This window comes from Dipodomys ordii, unplaced genomic scaffold (assembly GCF_000151885.1).
Source record: "Dipodomys ordii isolate 6190 unplaced genomic scaffold, Dord_2.0 Scaffold7, whole genome shotgun sequence".
Classification (NCBI taxonomy): Eukaryota; Metazoa; Chordata; class Mammalia; order Rodentia; family Heteromyidae; genus Dipodomys; species Dipodomys ordii.
The window spans coordinates 2,615,929-2,632,598 of record NW_012267223.1 but is presented as its reverse complement, the minus strand read 5'-3'; the positions used below and the strand labels follow the sequence as shown (position 1 = coordinate 2,632,598).

Below are 16,670 nucleotides of genomic sequence, written 5' to 3'. Positions count from 1 at the left end.
TTTTTGTCTCTTGTGAGGCTTGAACTCTGGGCCTGGGCACTGTCCTTCAGTTCTTGACTTCAAGGCGAGCGCTCTACCACTTGAGCCACAGGGCCACTTCCAGTTTTCTGGTGGTTAATTGGAGATAAGAGTCTCACTGACTTTCCTGTCCGGGCTGGCTTTGAATTGTGATCTGAGTCCTCAGATCTCAGCCTCCTGAGTAGCTAGGATTTCAGATGTGAGCCACTGACACCTGGCTTGCTTGCTTGTTTCCTTTTTGCTCTATGCTAGCACTCACTATAGCTTGCTTGCTTGCTTCCTTCCTTCCTTCCCTTCCTCCCTCCCTCCTTCCCTCCCTCCCTCCCTTCCTTCCTTCCTTCCTTCCTTCCTTCCTTCCTTCCTTCCTTCCTTCCTTCCTTCCTTCCTTCCTTCCTTCCTTTCTCTTTTCAGGGTCTGGGCGCTGTCCCTGAGCTTTTTTTACTCTCTCTCTAGCATTGAGGCTAGCATTGAGAGCCACAGCACCACTTCTGGCTTTTTTTGGTAGTGAATTGGAGATAAGAGTCTTCCTGGCTTTCCTGCCCAGGTAGGAAAGGATTAAAGGTGTAGGTAGGATTAAAGGTGGGAGCCACTAGCATCCAGATTCTCCCCCCCCCCCCCCCCCCCCCCACTCTTCTCTGCTTCTCTCTCTTCTCTCCCTCTCCTCCTCCCCCTCTCCCCCTCTTTCTTTCCTTCTTTCTCTGTAGTGGGGTTTGAACTCAGGGCCTGTCACTGGCTCAGCTTGCTGGCTCACTGGTGCCCTGCCGCTTGAGCCACACGTCCACCCCATTGTACTGCTTACTTTTATGACAGGATCTCACTTCCTGCCTGGGTGTGCACCTGGACTGTAACCCCTACTTTAGGTTTTCTCTTGTTGCTGGGATGACAAGTGTGCACCACCATGTGCAGCTTCTTCCACTGAGATGGGGTCTCGCAGACCTTTCAGCTTGGGCTGGCTTCAAATGCAGATCCCGCCACCTCAGCCTCTCCCACAGCAGGCATGTACTACTACATCCAGCTGTTGGCTGAGAGAGGGTCTCACGTGCATGTCGAGTCTGGCCTTGAACCATGGTCTTCCTGCTCCCAGCCATGCATGTGTCCTTGGCACCCAGCCTCAAACACGCACCATTGAAGGGGAAAACTTTCCAACTCCCCTTTCACCACGTCTGCCCTCCCCCCTGGGCTGACCAGGGTCTGGGGTTAGACAGTGGAGTCTGCGCTGGCTCCCAGGAGCTCTGGGTTTGAGCCCGTCCTGGGTTTGAGCTCGGCCTCCCCGGTCTCCCCGGTCTCCCCGGCCTCCCCGGTCTCCCTGGCCTCCCCGGCCTCCCCGGCCTCCCCGGCCTCTGTTGTGGAGACCTCCGGCCGTTGGCTCCAGGATCCCTCCAGACTGCAGGCTTCACACCAGTGCCACTCCTTCCAGACGTGTTTTATTTTAAGTCATATAAAAATAACTCAGTTCTCAACTGGAATGCGGAGTCGTTAGATGCCTTGGAGGGAGGCTTGTGGGGTGAGGTCCGGGGCCTCGCTCGAGCCCCTTCCCGGCCCAGGGCTCCTCCTAGACTGCAGCGTGGCTCTCAGCCTCTCTCCCCTCCGGGTGTTTTGAGTCCGAGTCGGGCACCGGAAGGTTTGGCCCGGTCTTCGCTGCCTGCCCGGCCCCCCTCACTCATGATTTCCGTTTTGGGAGCAGCGACTGTGGCCGGTCGGTGCCAGGCAGCTCAGGCAGAGCCTGTCCCGCCATTGCGCCCGGTGAGCTGGGATTGGGGTGCCCATGTGGCTGCTCTGCCCCGCAGCCTCAGGAGCAGGGCCGCCTCCACCCCTCCTTCCAGCCTGGGCAGCCACTGAGCCACATCCCAGCACCCCCTTCTGGCCTTAAGGGGGCTCTGGGTCCTGGGCCCCTGAGACATTCTTCTCGTGCGCAGCCCCTGACCAGCTGGGCTGGCCCAGAGCCCCCTGGGCTTCCCCGCGGGCCAGGAGAGGGGCCGCCAGCCTGTGCGCGGGGAGGGATGGCGGTGGGCGAGAGCTGCGCCCGGCCACTGCTCCCCTCCCTTCCATGCTGCTCGGCTCTCAGCCCTGCCCCCCTTTGCCATCTGAGATGGGGTGGGACCACCAGCCTCCTGGGATTGGTGGCCGAGCCCCAGGAGCACTCACGGGATGGTGGCCGAGCCCCAGGGAGCACTCACGGGATGGTGGCTGAGCCCCAGGGAGCACTCACGGGATGGTGGCTGAGCCCCAGGGAGCACTCACGGGATGATGGCTGAGCCCAGGGAGCACTCACGGGATGGTGGCTGAGCTGTGGGAGCACTCACGGGATGGTGGCTGAGCTGTGGGAGCACTCACGGGATGGTGGCTGAGCTGTGGGAGCACTCACGGGATGGTGGCTGAGCCCAGGGAGCACTCACGGGATGGTGGCTGAGCTGTGGGAGCACTCACGGGATGGTGGCTGAGCTGTGGGAGCACTCACGGGATGGTGGCTGAGCCCAGGGAGCACTCACGGGATGGTGGCTGGGCCTCGGGCACATGCATGGGATGGTGCCAATCCATTGTCAGAGCCATGGCGGGGAGCCAGGGCAACTGCATACCCACCCCTCTTCTTTGAGGCTCATCAATGGTGCAGCTTGCTGCTTGCACCATTGAAGACCCTGCTCTCCAACCTGGTGCTCATTCCCCAGAGCCACCTGTGGTGTGGTTTCTCAGTGCTGCTTTGTATAATAATATGTGCTCAGCTAAAACTAGGACCCTTCTTGGGGTCTTTTTCTCAGTATCAGAAGAGACCCAGGCTAAGAACTGACCCGTCCCCTAATGCAGTTCCCATTCTCCCTCTCCTGTGTGTGGAGAGAGAGCTGCGTAGCACCCTGGTGAGCGGCACAAGAAGGCAGGTGTGCAGAACACCTGCTTCACAGCCTTAGGAACAAGACCGGCTGCTTCCTCCTCCAGCTGGCTGGTCTACCCATGGGCTCGGGAGATGGATGGGTGAGTGGGCACATGTGTGAGTGGATGGTGGGGTAGGCGGATGGCTGGATAGACGGATGGATACATGGTGGGGTGGGTGGGGTGGGCAGATGGCTGGGTAGATGAATGGATAGATGGTGGGGTGGGCAGATGGCTGGATAGATGAATGGATAGATGGTTGGGTGGGTAGGTAGATGGATAGATGGTGGGGTGGGTGGAGGGCTGGATAGACGATGGTTGGGTGGGTGATGTGGATATATGGGTGATGGATGGATAGACAGATAAATGGATGGGTATTGGTTGGGTGTGTGTGTGTGTGAGTGTGTGTCTGGCTGGCTGGATAAATGGCTGCACGGGTGGGTGGGTAGATAGATGGTTGGATGGATGGGAGGGTGGGTAGATGGTTGGATGGATGGGAGGGTGGGTAGATAGATGGTTGGATGGATGAGAGGGTGGGTAGATGGGTGAGTGGCCGGCTAGCTAGTGGTTGGACAGATGGCTGGCTGGAAGAATAGGTGGGTAGATGGATAAACAGATGATGGGTGAATAGAGGACGGACGGACGGACAGTCAGTCAGTCGGTTGAAAGAGAATGGAAGGAATGAAGGGTGAATGTGTGCTGCAAGACTTTGCAGGATCCCGTGAAGGGGAAACCATCCCCCTTGACCAGCTGCTGGGGTAGACGCTATGCAGACGTGTCGGGCTAGCCTGAGACCGCGCCGAGCTATGGATGGGGTGATGAGGAAGTCCTGGCTGGGCGGGTTTGGGTGTCTCTGGTTTTCTGAAGGATGTCTGCGTGGCATGGTCCAGGCGTGGTTCCTGGGTCTGCTCCTCTGGCAGCCTCTGCAGTTTGCTTGGCTTAGCACCGTGCAGATGGCCTGGGGTTGGGACTTGCCGGCCACCAGCCTCTCGAGGGCAGGGGCTGGCCTGGGGTGCGTGTGTGCGTGTGTGGCAGAGGCTGCTTGCAGCACCCAGCTGCGCTGATGTGGGGTGGGAAGAGAAAAGCTCCAGCCACCTTCCCAATCCAGTCCCGCTCTCCTCAGCCCTGGGAGCCATGGGGCTGGGACAGGGCTGCCTGGTGCTGTAGACTCTGGCGTAGAGAAGGAAGTCGGGTCTAGAAGGGGTGGCTGTGCAGGCACGACGCCAGCCTCTCTTCATCTTCGGCGAGGAAGCCAGGCTCAGCTGCAGCACCGTGTGGTGCCCGCGGGCTAGGCTCCCGTCTGCCGAGACTCAGCTCTCTATCTGCGGAAGGGTCGGAGGGCGTGGGGGGATTGTGCAAGGAGTCATCTCGGCACCAGGTGGTGGCGTCACCGCTCGGTGCCCCAGGTGGCTGCCAGGCCGGGGCTAGGTGGCAGGGATGGGAGTGAGGACCCATGCTGACCACGCGTGTGGAGGGAGCGTCCGGGCGACCTCGTGTGACCTCTCCCTGTTGTCTCTGTCTTTAGGAGTCACGCGGACATCCAGCGGCCGGCTCCGGAGGCTTGGCGATCTGGCCAGCCCAGGTAAGAGGCGTGATGGGCCTCAGCCCCCTCGCGGTCCGGCCCCTGGGGTGCCAGCCTTGCTGGGGGCTCCCCATCAGGGCTGGATCCCACATGGGCAGCTGCCAGGCCTGCCGCGCGGCTCCACCTGAGAGACATCCGGGCGTGGGGCAGGGAGGGAGGAGGAGGTGGACTCAGTGAGGAGACTCGGGCTGGGTGGGAGGAGTGGGAGGGCCACAGCAGAGTGTCTGTGACGGTGGGCGGGCTGCTTGTGTGGCCATTCAGTCTCCATAGACCTCTGTGGCCAGTTCCAAACATGGGACACTGTCCGGGATTAAAGCGTGGACTTGTGGCTGTGCTTCTGCGCTTCGCTGGGGGCATGGGGAGGGGAAATAAAGATTCCCCATCAGCAGCAGGCATCAGCCCTCTGGGGCCTGGGAATAGCCCTTCCCACCACGGGGTCTGGCTCAGGCGCCTCCCTTGCCCTGGCCCGAGCCTGCACGACTTCCCCCCCCCCGGGCATCTCCAGCCCAGCCGGACCCCAGGCGGCCATCTCAAGCTCCCCCGTTCCCATTTCTTGGCCTCTGTTCAGAGAGGACACCAGACATAGAGGTACAGCCGGGACTCGCCGTCCTGACAGGCAGGGCTGTGTCGTCTAGAGGAGGAGGAAGTGACAGAGACACTCACAGAAATTACCCGTGAATCGGCAGCGCTGGTGTCCAGATACCCCACTCTGCTCCCCACCCGGCTGCCTCCTCCCCGGGGCAGAGCCCACAGGGGCACGGCGGTCCCCCGCGTCCAATCCCCTCTAGACTGGCGTGGTGTGTTTGGTGGCCACTGCTGGCCAGAGCGGCTCCTCTGCTGTACTGGGGACAGTGGCCACTAGCCACGCCCATTGGATTCATTCATCCATTTGCATAGAATTTATTTTCTATTCATTATCATTCGGTATTGACCCGTGGTTAGTAGCAATAAGATGGAGCGTTCTAGACCCCACGCTGGCAACCCAGGGCTCCAGAACTCCATACCTCAAATGCTCACAGCTCCAGGGCTGCAAGCGGCCCGCTCCGGGGTGTGGGCTGGCCCAGGGCTGGGCAAGGGTGCTGTGGTGTGGGCGTGGCTGGAGGGAGGGCCCTGGGACTTCCCGAGAGTGTGTGTGTGGGGCCACTGTGGTGGAGGAGGCGGCTGGGTGTGGGAGGAGGCGGTGCCGCCCTGGCTGGAGGCCCCCCAGCTTCTGGACGACTCAGCAGCCGTGGTTAAGGGGTCTCCGCCCAGCGCAGCCACGCGGGGCCACTCACCGCTGGCCAGCCCTGCCACCGCCACCCCTGTCTTGTCTAGGTGCCTTTTCTCAGGGCCCTTTCTTTTGTAATGGATAATTGCTGCCTTTTGATCTCTTCCTGCCCGCTGGCCTTCCTGAGATGGGCAGGGGTCCCCAGCGCTTTGGGGGATAGCGTGGATGGGGTCTCCTTCCGCCTGTTGCTTCCTGTGCTCCGACCAGCCGGTTCTGTGCCGTCAGCACTTGGCAGTCTAGGGCATAATTTGCGGAAGCACAAAGCTGCAAGCTGCTGAGCGGGGTTTCCGTGGGGCTGGCTGCTGACACAGGCGGTCCTCTGCGGGCCTCCCTCCCCGCCGGCCCCCGCCGCCGGCCCCCGCAGAGCAGAGGGTCCTGCCCTGATCCCAGCCAGTCCCCACAGAGCACCCTGCCCCTGCCCGCCTGTGCCACGTGCCCTGGACCCAACTTCCCTTCTTCCTTGTGTTTGGGTCTGGGCTAACCCTTGGCTCACACAATACCCACGGCCAATCTTGGGTGCAATCACTCACTTTCTAGCTTCCTATTAAAAAAAAAAAAATTAGCCATGCACCAGTGGCTCACACCTGTACCCTAGCTACTAGGAGGCTGAGATGTGAAGATCACAGTTCAAAGCCAGCCCAGGCAGGGAAGTTTGTGAGATGCCTATCTCTAATTATCCATGAGAAAACTGGAAGTGGAGCTGTGGCCCAAAGTAGTAGAGCACTAGCCTTGAGCAAAAAAGCTTAGCACCTCCAGATCTGAGTTCAAGCCCCACCACTGACAAAAAAAAAAATAGCTAGTTACCAACTGCTCATGCCTGTCAGCTATTCAGGAAGCTGAGATTCTGATGATCAAGGTTCACTGCCAGCCTCAGCAAAGAGGGCCATGAGATTCTGACCTCCACTTAGTCACCAAAAAGCTGGAAGTGAAGGTGTGGCTCAAGTGGTAGAGCACCTGCGTTGAGTGAGAAGGCCAGCAAGAGCTGGAGGACCTGAGTTCAAACCCTAGTACTGGTACACGCACACACACACACGCACGCACGCACACATGCACACACATGCACGTACACGCACACACGCACACACATGCACGCACACACATGCACGCACACACACATGCACACGCACACACACGCACGCACAAGAAAGACGGGCACTGGCGGCTCACGCCTGTCATCCTAGCTACTCAGGAGGCTGAGATCTGAGGATCGAGGTTCAAAGCCAGCCTGGGAAGGAAAGTCCATGAGACTCTTACCTCCAATAAACCACTCAGAAAACTGGAGTGGTACTGTGGCTCAAGTGGTAGAGCGCTCACCTTGAGCTAAGGAGCTGAGGCACAGTGCCCAGGCCCAGGGTTCAAGCCCCAGGACTGACAAAAACAAAAAACATTTAGTGCAGATGATAAAGCCAGAGCCCCGGCTTCCAGCCACGCTGCTCCTTGTCAGTGTGTCTGTGGTGCGTGCTGTGTCAGAACTGTCTTTTGTAGACACTCAGCATTGCATAATTGGGGTCCTCTCACCGTCGGCCTTGCTCTGTGTGAGTGTGCTCCCTCCGCCAGCAGGTGGGCTGCGACGGGGGCTTTCCTCTGTTCCAGCCTCCCCTGGGACCTCTGGGTGGGTCCTCCGGGCCTGTGTCCTTCTGAGAACCTTCCAGGCTCTCCTCCCACGCTCGCCTCTTGCTGTGGCCCCAGCAGCCCGGACGGCAGGCTGGGCCGACCTCTGCCCTGTTCCCACAGCGGCTCTGTGCTTCCCTCTCTGGGGCCCAGATCCCTGGAGCCTCTTCCTTCTGTGCCACTTCCGGTGTCTCTCGTCCTGCTTTTCTTCCGGTACCTCTGGGATCTGTGACCTCATCCCCCCCCACCCCAATTCAAGTCCACCCTGAGGCTCGGTGAATGACCTGGTCTGCAAGTAGGGTCTTTGCAGGGATGTTAGTGTTAAGAACTCAGGGCCAGGCCATTTTGGGTTGGGAAGGGTCCTGCTAAGAGGAGGAGAGGACAGAGAAGCTACGAGAAGCCCCAGGAAGAGGCCAGGAGGGAATAGGCCTGTGGGGGCTCTGCCCAGAGCTTGGAGAGAGCACGGCTCTGCTGACACCGTGGGTTTGTACTCGTGACCCCCCAGAGCTAGGAGAGAAGCGCGTGTTGCTGAGGTGAGCCTGGAGCGCTGGGTCTTTGTTACAGGACTCCTCAGCTCCCTCCCGAGTGTCCCCCTAAAACGCGGTGTCCTGGGCTGGAGCCCCTGCTTCTCTCCCAGAGCCTCAGGCACAGCCTCCCTCAGGACGGCAGCTTGCTCAGGCCTGGCTGGAGCCCCGCTGGTGACCTCCCGGCCGGCCACGGTGCCAGGGGGCAGGGCACGCACACACCGATCTGCCTAGGCTCAAGCAGATGCTCGGGGCACGCGCATCGCTTGCTCCTTCCTCTGTGCCAGGCATGTGGGCAGATGTATGTTGCGTGGAGGTGGTTGGTGGTGGAAGAATCTTCTCTCTAGAAGGCTTTGCCCCAGGGGTCCGCTGGCCCCCAGCTGGGTCCCTCCTCCCCCACATCCGGGTGTCCGCTTGTCCCCCCCCCTCCCCCCCGCCTCTGCAGCCTCAGCTTGCCGCCTACCCAGGTCCTTAACTCTACCTTGCACCCCAAGGCCAGCAGGTAGCGCTGATCTCCACCACGCATCGCCCTCCAGTAGCTCTCGGATGGATGCGCTGCCTGGGGCCTGGTCACCTTCTCTCCCAGACCCTTATTCCACTGTGGTTCCCTGCGGTGGGGTCCCCCTCGCCCCCACCTCTACACACAGCCACAATCAGAGGCATTTGCCCAGTCCCTTGTTGGTCACAGAGGCTGGGCCATGGGCTCAACCAGCCTTGTCTCCTGACGGGGCTACATCTGAGCACCCGCTCCGGTCGCTCCCCCGCCTGCCGGCCTCCCTTCTCCAGCCTCTGTTTCCTGCTCCTTCCGCGTGTCGGGCCTCCGCAGCTGGTGACCATACTTCCAGGCTGTCTGCGGGGAGGGGACAGTGCATCCTCTCCACCCTCCTGGTCTAGCTGCAGCGCAGCATCCCTTCAGCCCCACCCACCCGGCCTCTCCAACAAGCCGCCCTGGTTATTGTGTCTGGTGTGCGACTTGGGCCCGGGGCAGGCTGGGTGCTCCTGGCACTCTGAGGGCGGGCGGTTGGTCCTATGCGTGGTCAGATCACATTTGATAGGAGAAATGTGGAAGGATGGCCCCAAAGCTAATTTAAAATGCAAGTGTCAGCCCCCTTTCCGTTCTGTCTCCGTGCCTTCTGGGGGAAGAAATTGGTGAGGAATGTAGTCTCCAGGGAGGAAGGGCAAGGCAGCTGGGCAGCCACAGGGCATTCATGACATTTCGCTTTTTCTTTTTGCTGGATGTAGTGGCTCATGCCTGTAATTCCAGCTATGTGGGAGGTAGGGGTGGGGAGGATCAGGATTTGAGGTCAACCTAGGCAAAAAATTCTCACAACCCCATTTCAACCAATAAAAATCTGGGTGTGGTGGTATGTACCTGGGAAGTATAAATGGGAGGATTGAGGTCCAGGCCAGCCCAGGCATCCGGTGAGACCCTGCTTCAAAAATAAAGTTAAGGGGGTAGGGTAGGGGGAAGATGGGAGGGCAGGGATGGGAAGGGGAAACAAAGGAGGAGGCAACAATGCTTGATAAGAAAAGTACTCATTTCCTTGCTCATGTAATTGTAACCCTTCTGTAAAAAAAATTCAATAATTAAAAAAGTAAAGTTAAAAAAAGGTAGGGATATGGCTCAAGTGGGAGAGGGCCTGCCTGTAAGTGCAAGGTCCTGAATTCAACCCCTAGTACTACCAAAACAAGCAAAAATAACTTTGGCTGGATACAGTTGTAGCTATTTGGGAGGTGGGGGAGGCGGGGTTGTTTGAAGCTAGGCCAGGCCACAAAATTCCTTGAGACTCCATCTCAACCAATAGCTGAATATTGGTAGCATATACCTCTCATTCCAGCTGCTCATAAAGTACGGTGGCTGGGCTCACCTCAGCCACACGGGGGGCATACACAGGAGGATCGTAGTTCAGGTCATCCGAGGAAGTAGAGACCATGGGTGGGTGGGTGGATGGATGGATGGATGGATGGATGGATTCATAGATAGATGGGTGAATGGGCGGGTGGATAGATAGATTTTTATTTATTTATTTTTGTCAGTTTTGGGGCTTGAACTCTGGGCCTGGGTGCTGTCCCTCAGCTTTTCAGCTCCAGGTGAGACCACTCTACCCCTTTAGCCACAGCACCACTTCCAGTTTTCTGGTAGTTTATTAGAGATGAGAGTCTCATGGACTTTCCTGCCCGGGCTGGCTTTGAACCGCAATCCTCAGATCTCAGTCTCCTGAGTAGCTAGGATGACAGGCTTGAGCTACTGGTGCCTGGCTAGATAGATATTTTAAACACATGTAAAAAGGGTTAGAGGAATGGCTCAGGGATAGAGCCCTTTCCTAGCAAGCACAAGGTCCTGAGTTCAAATCCCAGGATTCCCCCCCACACCCCCCAAAAGGAATTGGGTTTGAGCCAGAGCCTCACTGTGTACCCCAGCCTGGCCCTGACTCAAACCCCTTCTGCCTCCACCCTCTCCCCCTGGAGTTGAAGGCCAGCCCCAGGCCTGGCAGCTGCCTTCCTGGGGAGTCAGTTGTGGAAGGGGTGGGGGCGGGGCTGGCTTGTGTTGTCTGCGCATCGGATTCTCAAGTTCATTGCTGAGCATTTATTGGGCACCGACCCAGCAGGCAGGATGCTGGAGTGCATGCCATAAAGCCGCTGCCCCCACGGGTCCCCGCCCCCGCCTCTCCTGCCCAGGACCCCTGTAGGAGTGACCTGGAGGCTCCGTCCGTGGACAGACAGCTTTATGTGAGGGCCGAGGACCTTCAGGGTGGGACCCAAGTCCTGGGCACCTTCCAGGCCGATGTGAAAGGTCCCGAGCAGGGCGGGCCGGGCCGATGGCTCCACCGGACCCTGCCTCGGCCCCCAGTCAGAGAGGAGCTGGCCTGAATGGACTTAGGAATCTTGAGGTGCAGCAGAGAAGATTACCGAAAGGCATGCTGCGGCCCCAGGCGGGTGAGCAGCCTGGGCTAGGGCCAACCTGGAGGGCTTCGGACGGCAGCCACGGCGCAGCCTCGCCGCAGGCCGGGCACAGAGGTCCTTTGTTCCTAGAGAGATGAGGCAAGCCGCTTCAGAAGCCGAGGCCGCACTAGCGGGAGGGGACTGGAGCAGCCTTCATTTCTTGGTTAGCTTGAGACAAGGTACTGCAGCATAGACCAGGCTGGCCTGAGGTCGCCGTCCTCTGCCGGGATTACAGACATGCCCACCACAGCCCATTTAGAAAAATATTTTGTTGTTGTTACCATTATTATTATCACTATTATTTGTGTGTATGTGTGCACGTGCCAGGACTGGGGCTTGAATTCAGGGCCTGGGTATTGTCCCTTAGCTTTTTTTTTTTTGTCAGTTGTGGGGCCTGAACTCTGGGTCTGGGCGCTGTCCCTCAGCTCTTCAGCTCAAGGCGAGCGCTCTACCACTTAAGCCCACAGCACCACTTCTGGCTTTTTCTGCTTATGTGGTGCTGAAGAATCAAACCCAGGGCCTCAGGCATGCGAGGCAAGCACTCTACCACTGAGCCCCCTTCCCAGCCTCTCCCTTAGCTTTTTTATTCAAAGCTGCTGTTCTACCACCTGAGCCACAGCTCCACTTTTGATTTTTTTGGTGGTTCATTGCAGATAAGGATCTCAGCGGCTTTCCTACCCAGGCTGGTTTTGAACTGGGATCCTCAGATCTCAGCCTCCTGAGAGGATGGTATTACAGGTGTAAGCCACCACACCCAGGCAGGAAAACTCATTTTTAAAGCGAGCTTGTTTGCTCCAGCGACCTGACGGCCTTGTGGAGGCTCCTGAGCCGCCACACTCAGGGAGGACACTGTGGTGGCAGCAAGTCTGCGCCCAGAGCCTGGAAGCGTTCTGGCCACCAAGAGCCCTCCTTCCTCCCTCACGAACCGCCCCAGGAGCACCCCAGGAGCAAGGCCTGGCGGCCCCACGACCTCCCCCTTCTCGGGGTTCCTGCTGCCCCTGTCAGACCCACGCAGGACACTTCACTCTCTGACCTGGACGGCATCGTGGGCCACTGGGTCACCCGGCAGTGTTCTGTCACCTCCCAGCTGGGCGCCGGGTTGTGCAAAGGCGGGCAGGCTCTCTCAGCTCGGGATGTGAGTTTCCGCCAGGGTTGAAAAGCCACAGCCGGAGGGCTGGCTGGCAGGACGGTCCCGGAGGACCAGGCCGCGGTGCGTTCTGGAACAAAGCCTTGTCCAGGTTGCGTGTAGAGAGTATGGTACTCGCTCTTCCTTTGCTGCTTCACCGGGTGAAGCCCCTCTGCAGCGGGGCGGGTCAGTGTGGGTGAGGGGCAGAGTGCCGCCCTAAGGACAGGAAGGGGGTGCTGGGACTGGGCAGGCTGGGGTGGGCGCTGAGGCTCCGGGTTGGCACAGACTTGGGGTCCTGCTTGCCTGTGACCACAGCCTCCGTCCTCTTCAGAAACAGCTGGTCACTCCCGCCAGCCAGTACATGTGATCTGCTCATGCGCCTGAGCGCCGGTCCTGGGCTTGAACTCAGGGCCTGGGTGCTGTCCCTGATTTGTTTTGCTGAAGGCTAGCACTCTACCACTTTAGCCGCACCTCCACTTCTGGCTGGTTGGGTAGTTTACTGGAGATACAAGTCTCACAGACTTTCCTGCCCTGGCTAGCTTTGAACCGCAATCCTCAGATCTCAGCCTCCTGAGTAGCTAGGATGACGGGCGTGAGCCGGGGGCCTTGCCCACCCCCACTGCCCCTGTGTCGCCCCTGGCTAACAACTAACACAGGCCTCACTGGCACCAGGCACCGCGGCCAGGTTTTCTTTTTTCTTTTTTTTTGCGGGGGGGGTCCGGTCGTGGGGCCTGAACTCTGGGTCTGGGCGCTGTCCCTCAGCTCTTCAGCTCAAGGCTAGCGCTCTACCACTTGAGCCACAGCACCACTTCTGGCTTTTTTTTGCTTATGTGGGGCTGAGGAATTGAACCCAGGGCCTTAGGCATGCAAGGTAAGCGCTCTACCACTGAGCCACCTTCCCAGCCCGCGCAGCCAGGTTTTCGATTTCAGGTCGCCCCTCGCTTGGGCTAGAGTGCCTGGAGTTTTAGCCATGGCGGGGAAGTGGGGCTCAAGCCAGACTCGAGCCAGACTCGGCTGGAACAAATGACGGTCAAGCCGGGGGTGAGGCCTGCAGGAGGCGCTGGTCCCTGGCCGGGCCCGCCCGCCCCTTCACCACCCTGGGAGCCCTGTGTGAGAGTCTCCTGTGTTCTCTGTGCTTCCCAAACAACACAGCGAACAGACACTGCATTGGTAGTGAGGAAAAACCGCCCGCAATCCTTTCTCAATGTCAGCAGAGAGAGTAAAGAAACGAACCAACCCCTGTGGCTCTCAGCACTCAGCGTCCGCCATGATGCGTGTTTTGGAAAGACGTCGGGTGACGGAGCAGTTGTGGTGAGCGGCGGCCCCAGGAGAGCCCAGAACCCTGCACCCACACCCACACGGCCCAGTTACCTTCTCCCAGCTGGAGGCCACACGTCAGAACTCAGCAGCCCTGGCTGGGCGTCCCAGCGAGTGCAGGGCTGCACGCTCCGCCCGCAGCGGCTCCCAGGTCTGCTGCCTGACCACCGGCTTCTGGGGAGCCAGGTGTTGCTGGCTTGGGGCCACATCACTGCCATCTTCCGCTCTCTCTGCTCTGTCCTCGGAGATGATTCCCTCCGCGGCCTCCCTGGGCCCCGGTCATCCCTGCAGCTCAAGGTCTTTCACTTAATCACATGTCTGATGACCCCCCCTCCCCAATGCCTGAGCGCCGGGTCCCTCCTCAGCGGACACTGTCCCCTTCTCTCGCTGGGCAGCGGCCCCCTGGGACTATGCTCTGCCCCCCCCCCCCACGTGTTGTCCCCACACACCCCAACAAGAATTTTGCAGCCTGAGGGGTAGGTTTGGGTCCCGGCCCCGGGGCAGGGTGGGGGCAGAGCTGGGAGGAGGGAGGAGGTGGCCGGGCCTGCGCCTTGGTCCTGTGGCTGGCTGAGCCCGGCAGGCTGTGGTGACTCACGGGCCGGTCCGCCAGCTCCGAGTCCTCCCGGGAGCAGGAAGTGTCATCCAGGATGGGGATGGGGACCAGAGCAGGGTGGCAAACGCACATTGTATGTGAGCACGTCATGGCGCGGCGTGCACGGTGCACAGGCCAGGGCTGGCCCTGGGCAGGAAAGGAAGGCCTCCCGGTGTGGGCGGCGCGGCTGCTTCTGTCTCAAGAGAAGCTGAAAATCAGTCATTCTCATAAACAGCCCGAGCGGGGGCACTGGGAGGAATGCACATTTTGTCTAACTAGAGATGGCACAGCACAGCCCATCTCCGCCCACCCCTTGAGGCAGCCCCCCCCCCATAACTCACACCTCCCGGGACCCTCGCGGTAGCCCTCCTAGCTCCTCTGTGGTGACTGGCGCCGGTGGGGACCCCTGTGGCCGGGTGGGCAGCCGGAAGTAGCACCAAGTTCCCCCTCCTCCCCCAGCCAGTTCCCAAAGAGCAGGCGCTGAGTCTGGGGAAATCACAGCCAGGGACAGGGTCCCTCCCCGGGGACTGTGAGACACACTGACTCATGTGTGGGAGATGGAAATCTTCCAGCCTGCTGGCGGGAGGCTGGGGAGAGGAGGCTGGGGAGGAGAGACGGCATTTTCTTCAGAGACCAGGCAGCTACACAGGGACTGGGGAGGGGTGGGGGGGACGGCAGGGTTCCACCTGGGCAGGTGTCAGAGCTCCTCCACCTCTGAGCCCTCCTGTCTGGGAGAGTCTGAGTGCAGGGCGAGGGCCGGGCCAGGGAGGCAGAGGAGAGGCGAGGCCGGCGGTCAGGAACTAGGCTTGTGAAACGCTTACAACCCGAGGAAATCGGAAATCGCAGCCTCCCAGCCTGGCTGGCCGGAGGGAGAGGGAAGGCTCTGGAAGCCGCCAGGAATTTGACTCTGCGAGTTGGTTTCCAAGAGCCTAAGTTAAACATCTCCAAGGGAATATTAAAAGGGAGAAGCCAGAGCGCCGGGCAGGCAGCGGGGGCGGAGGGGGTGGAGAGAGGCCGCGCCGCCGCCCGCCTGCCGGAAGCTGCACGCAGGACCCTGAAGCCACCGCGCTGGCTTGGGAGGCCCAGGCCCAGGCGGCCCGTCCTGGCACGTGGCGGGGACCCGGTCCCTGAAAGACCCGCCCGCACCCTCTCTCCAACTTTCTTCCAAGTCTCTCCTTTTGCTCCCTGTCCTCTCCTGGCTTGAAGAGACAACGCGGCTTCAGTGCGGCGCTCGCTCACACATATGACAAGCACATGGAAGTGTGGTAATGTGGATGCATTCGTGATTGCAACAGATTGAAGAAATTACACAAGACGAAGAGTGGCTTTTTGTTTTTTGGAGGAGGAGGCAGAGGGAGGGAGGGCGACGCGGGTGTGAAGGGGGGACGTCGGTGGACGGGGCGCCGGACTCCGCCTGCTGCTAAATATATATAACCGGAGGAATGGAGAGAGACCGGATCACAGGTAGGCGGCGGGCCTGGCCCGTCTCCCCGACCCGAACCCCAGCTCGGAGCCTCGGGAGGCAGCACCAGGGTCTCCCCGACTCCTTTTTTTTAAATGTTCTGTAGACAGATTTCTTCTCCTTCGGGCTGTTGTCGGTGGGTCAGATGGAATGTGGCTGCACACACGAAGCCCCAGAGTCTGGCTTTTATTTAAACTCGCCTCTCCGCGCCCTGGGCTGTGTCTCTGTCATTTTGCAAATTGTCATTGCCTCTGTGACCGCAGGGGTGTTAAGATGACCCCCCCCCCAAAGGCTGGGCTTGGGTGGGTGCGGGGACCCTGTGCCTCAGGCTTGGGGCTGGGGCGGGGGTAGCCTGGCTCGGGCCGTGGGGTTTCTGTCTGTCTTTAAGGCGTGCTCGGCCGGCTGCTCCCTGCCCTAGCATTCCTAGGCGGCTGATGATAGAGTTGGGCCGCTGGGGAGGCCAAGCGGTGTGCGCATGCGTGTACACCCATTCATTCTGAAACCCCCTCAGAGCTGATCCAGACCCTGATCCCTGGAGAGGAAAGACTCCCCCCCCCCAGCGACCTGCCTGAGAAACCCCTTTCCCCACTCCTCTGTCCCAGACCACTGCTGGTCATTGTTGTGATTGGGAGTCCTCAGGGCGGGGACTGGGGAATGTGATGCCGGTGAGCCATGCATGGGCTCCTAGGACCCCCAGCCTGACTGGGGGCCCATTGAGAAGCACCCCACACACGCCACCCCGTAACAGGACAAGAGGCGACTCCAGTCACCAGGTGTGATGATGGCGCGTGGGGTCCCCCAAGTCAGGTCTGCTGGGGCTTCAGGGAAGAGGGTGGTGAGAAGCGGCCCCTGGACCCGAGCCAGGGGAGCTGTCCTGGGCGCAAACCGCCTCCCAGGCCCGCCAGCGGTCCGGCTGGCCAGATCTCTGGGGAGCGGGGGTCCGGCCTTCATTTTCTTACTTAGGCCAGCTAGGGCCCCAGCCTTGGGCCAGACTCCAGCCCGTCTCAAGGAGGGTGGGTGGGCAGCAGGGCGCCCAGGGAGGGGTGCTCCCTGCGGGGTTGGAGCCCGGACTTGGGACTTGAATTCAAGTCTATGAGCTTTTGTTGGTTGGTTGGTTGGTTGGTCAGTCATGGGGCTTGAACTCAGGGCCTGGGTGCTGTCCTTCAGCTCTTTCGCTCAAGGCTAACACTCTACTACTTGAGTCACAGCGCCGCTTCCGGTTTTCTGGGGGTTCATTGGAGATAAGAGTCTCACGCACTTTCCTGCTCAGGCTTTGAACCGTGATCCTCAGAACTCAGCCTCCTGAGTAGCTAGGATGGCAGGCATGAGCCACCAGCGCTCAGCCCATGAGTTTTTCATATAC

General features: G+C 59.9%; 1 protein-coding gene across 1 annotated transcript in view; it reads left to right on the top strand.

Moving 5' to 3' along the window:
• Positions 1 to 15,272: 15,272 nt before the first annotated feature.
• Sept9 (septin 9) overlaps positions 15,273 to 16,670 on the top strand; it is a 127,491-nt gene continuing 126,093 nt past the window's right edge. Inside the window, exon 1 of the mRNA XM_013037949.1 lies at positions 15,273 to 15,309. Coding sequence (XP_012893403.1) covers positions 15,288 to 15,309 — 22 coding nt within the window. The 5' untranslated portion in view covers positions 15,273 to 15,287. The remainder of the gene's footprint in view (positions 15,310 to 16,670) is intronic.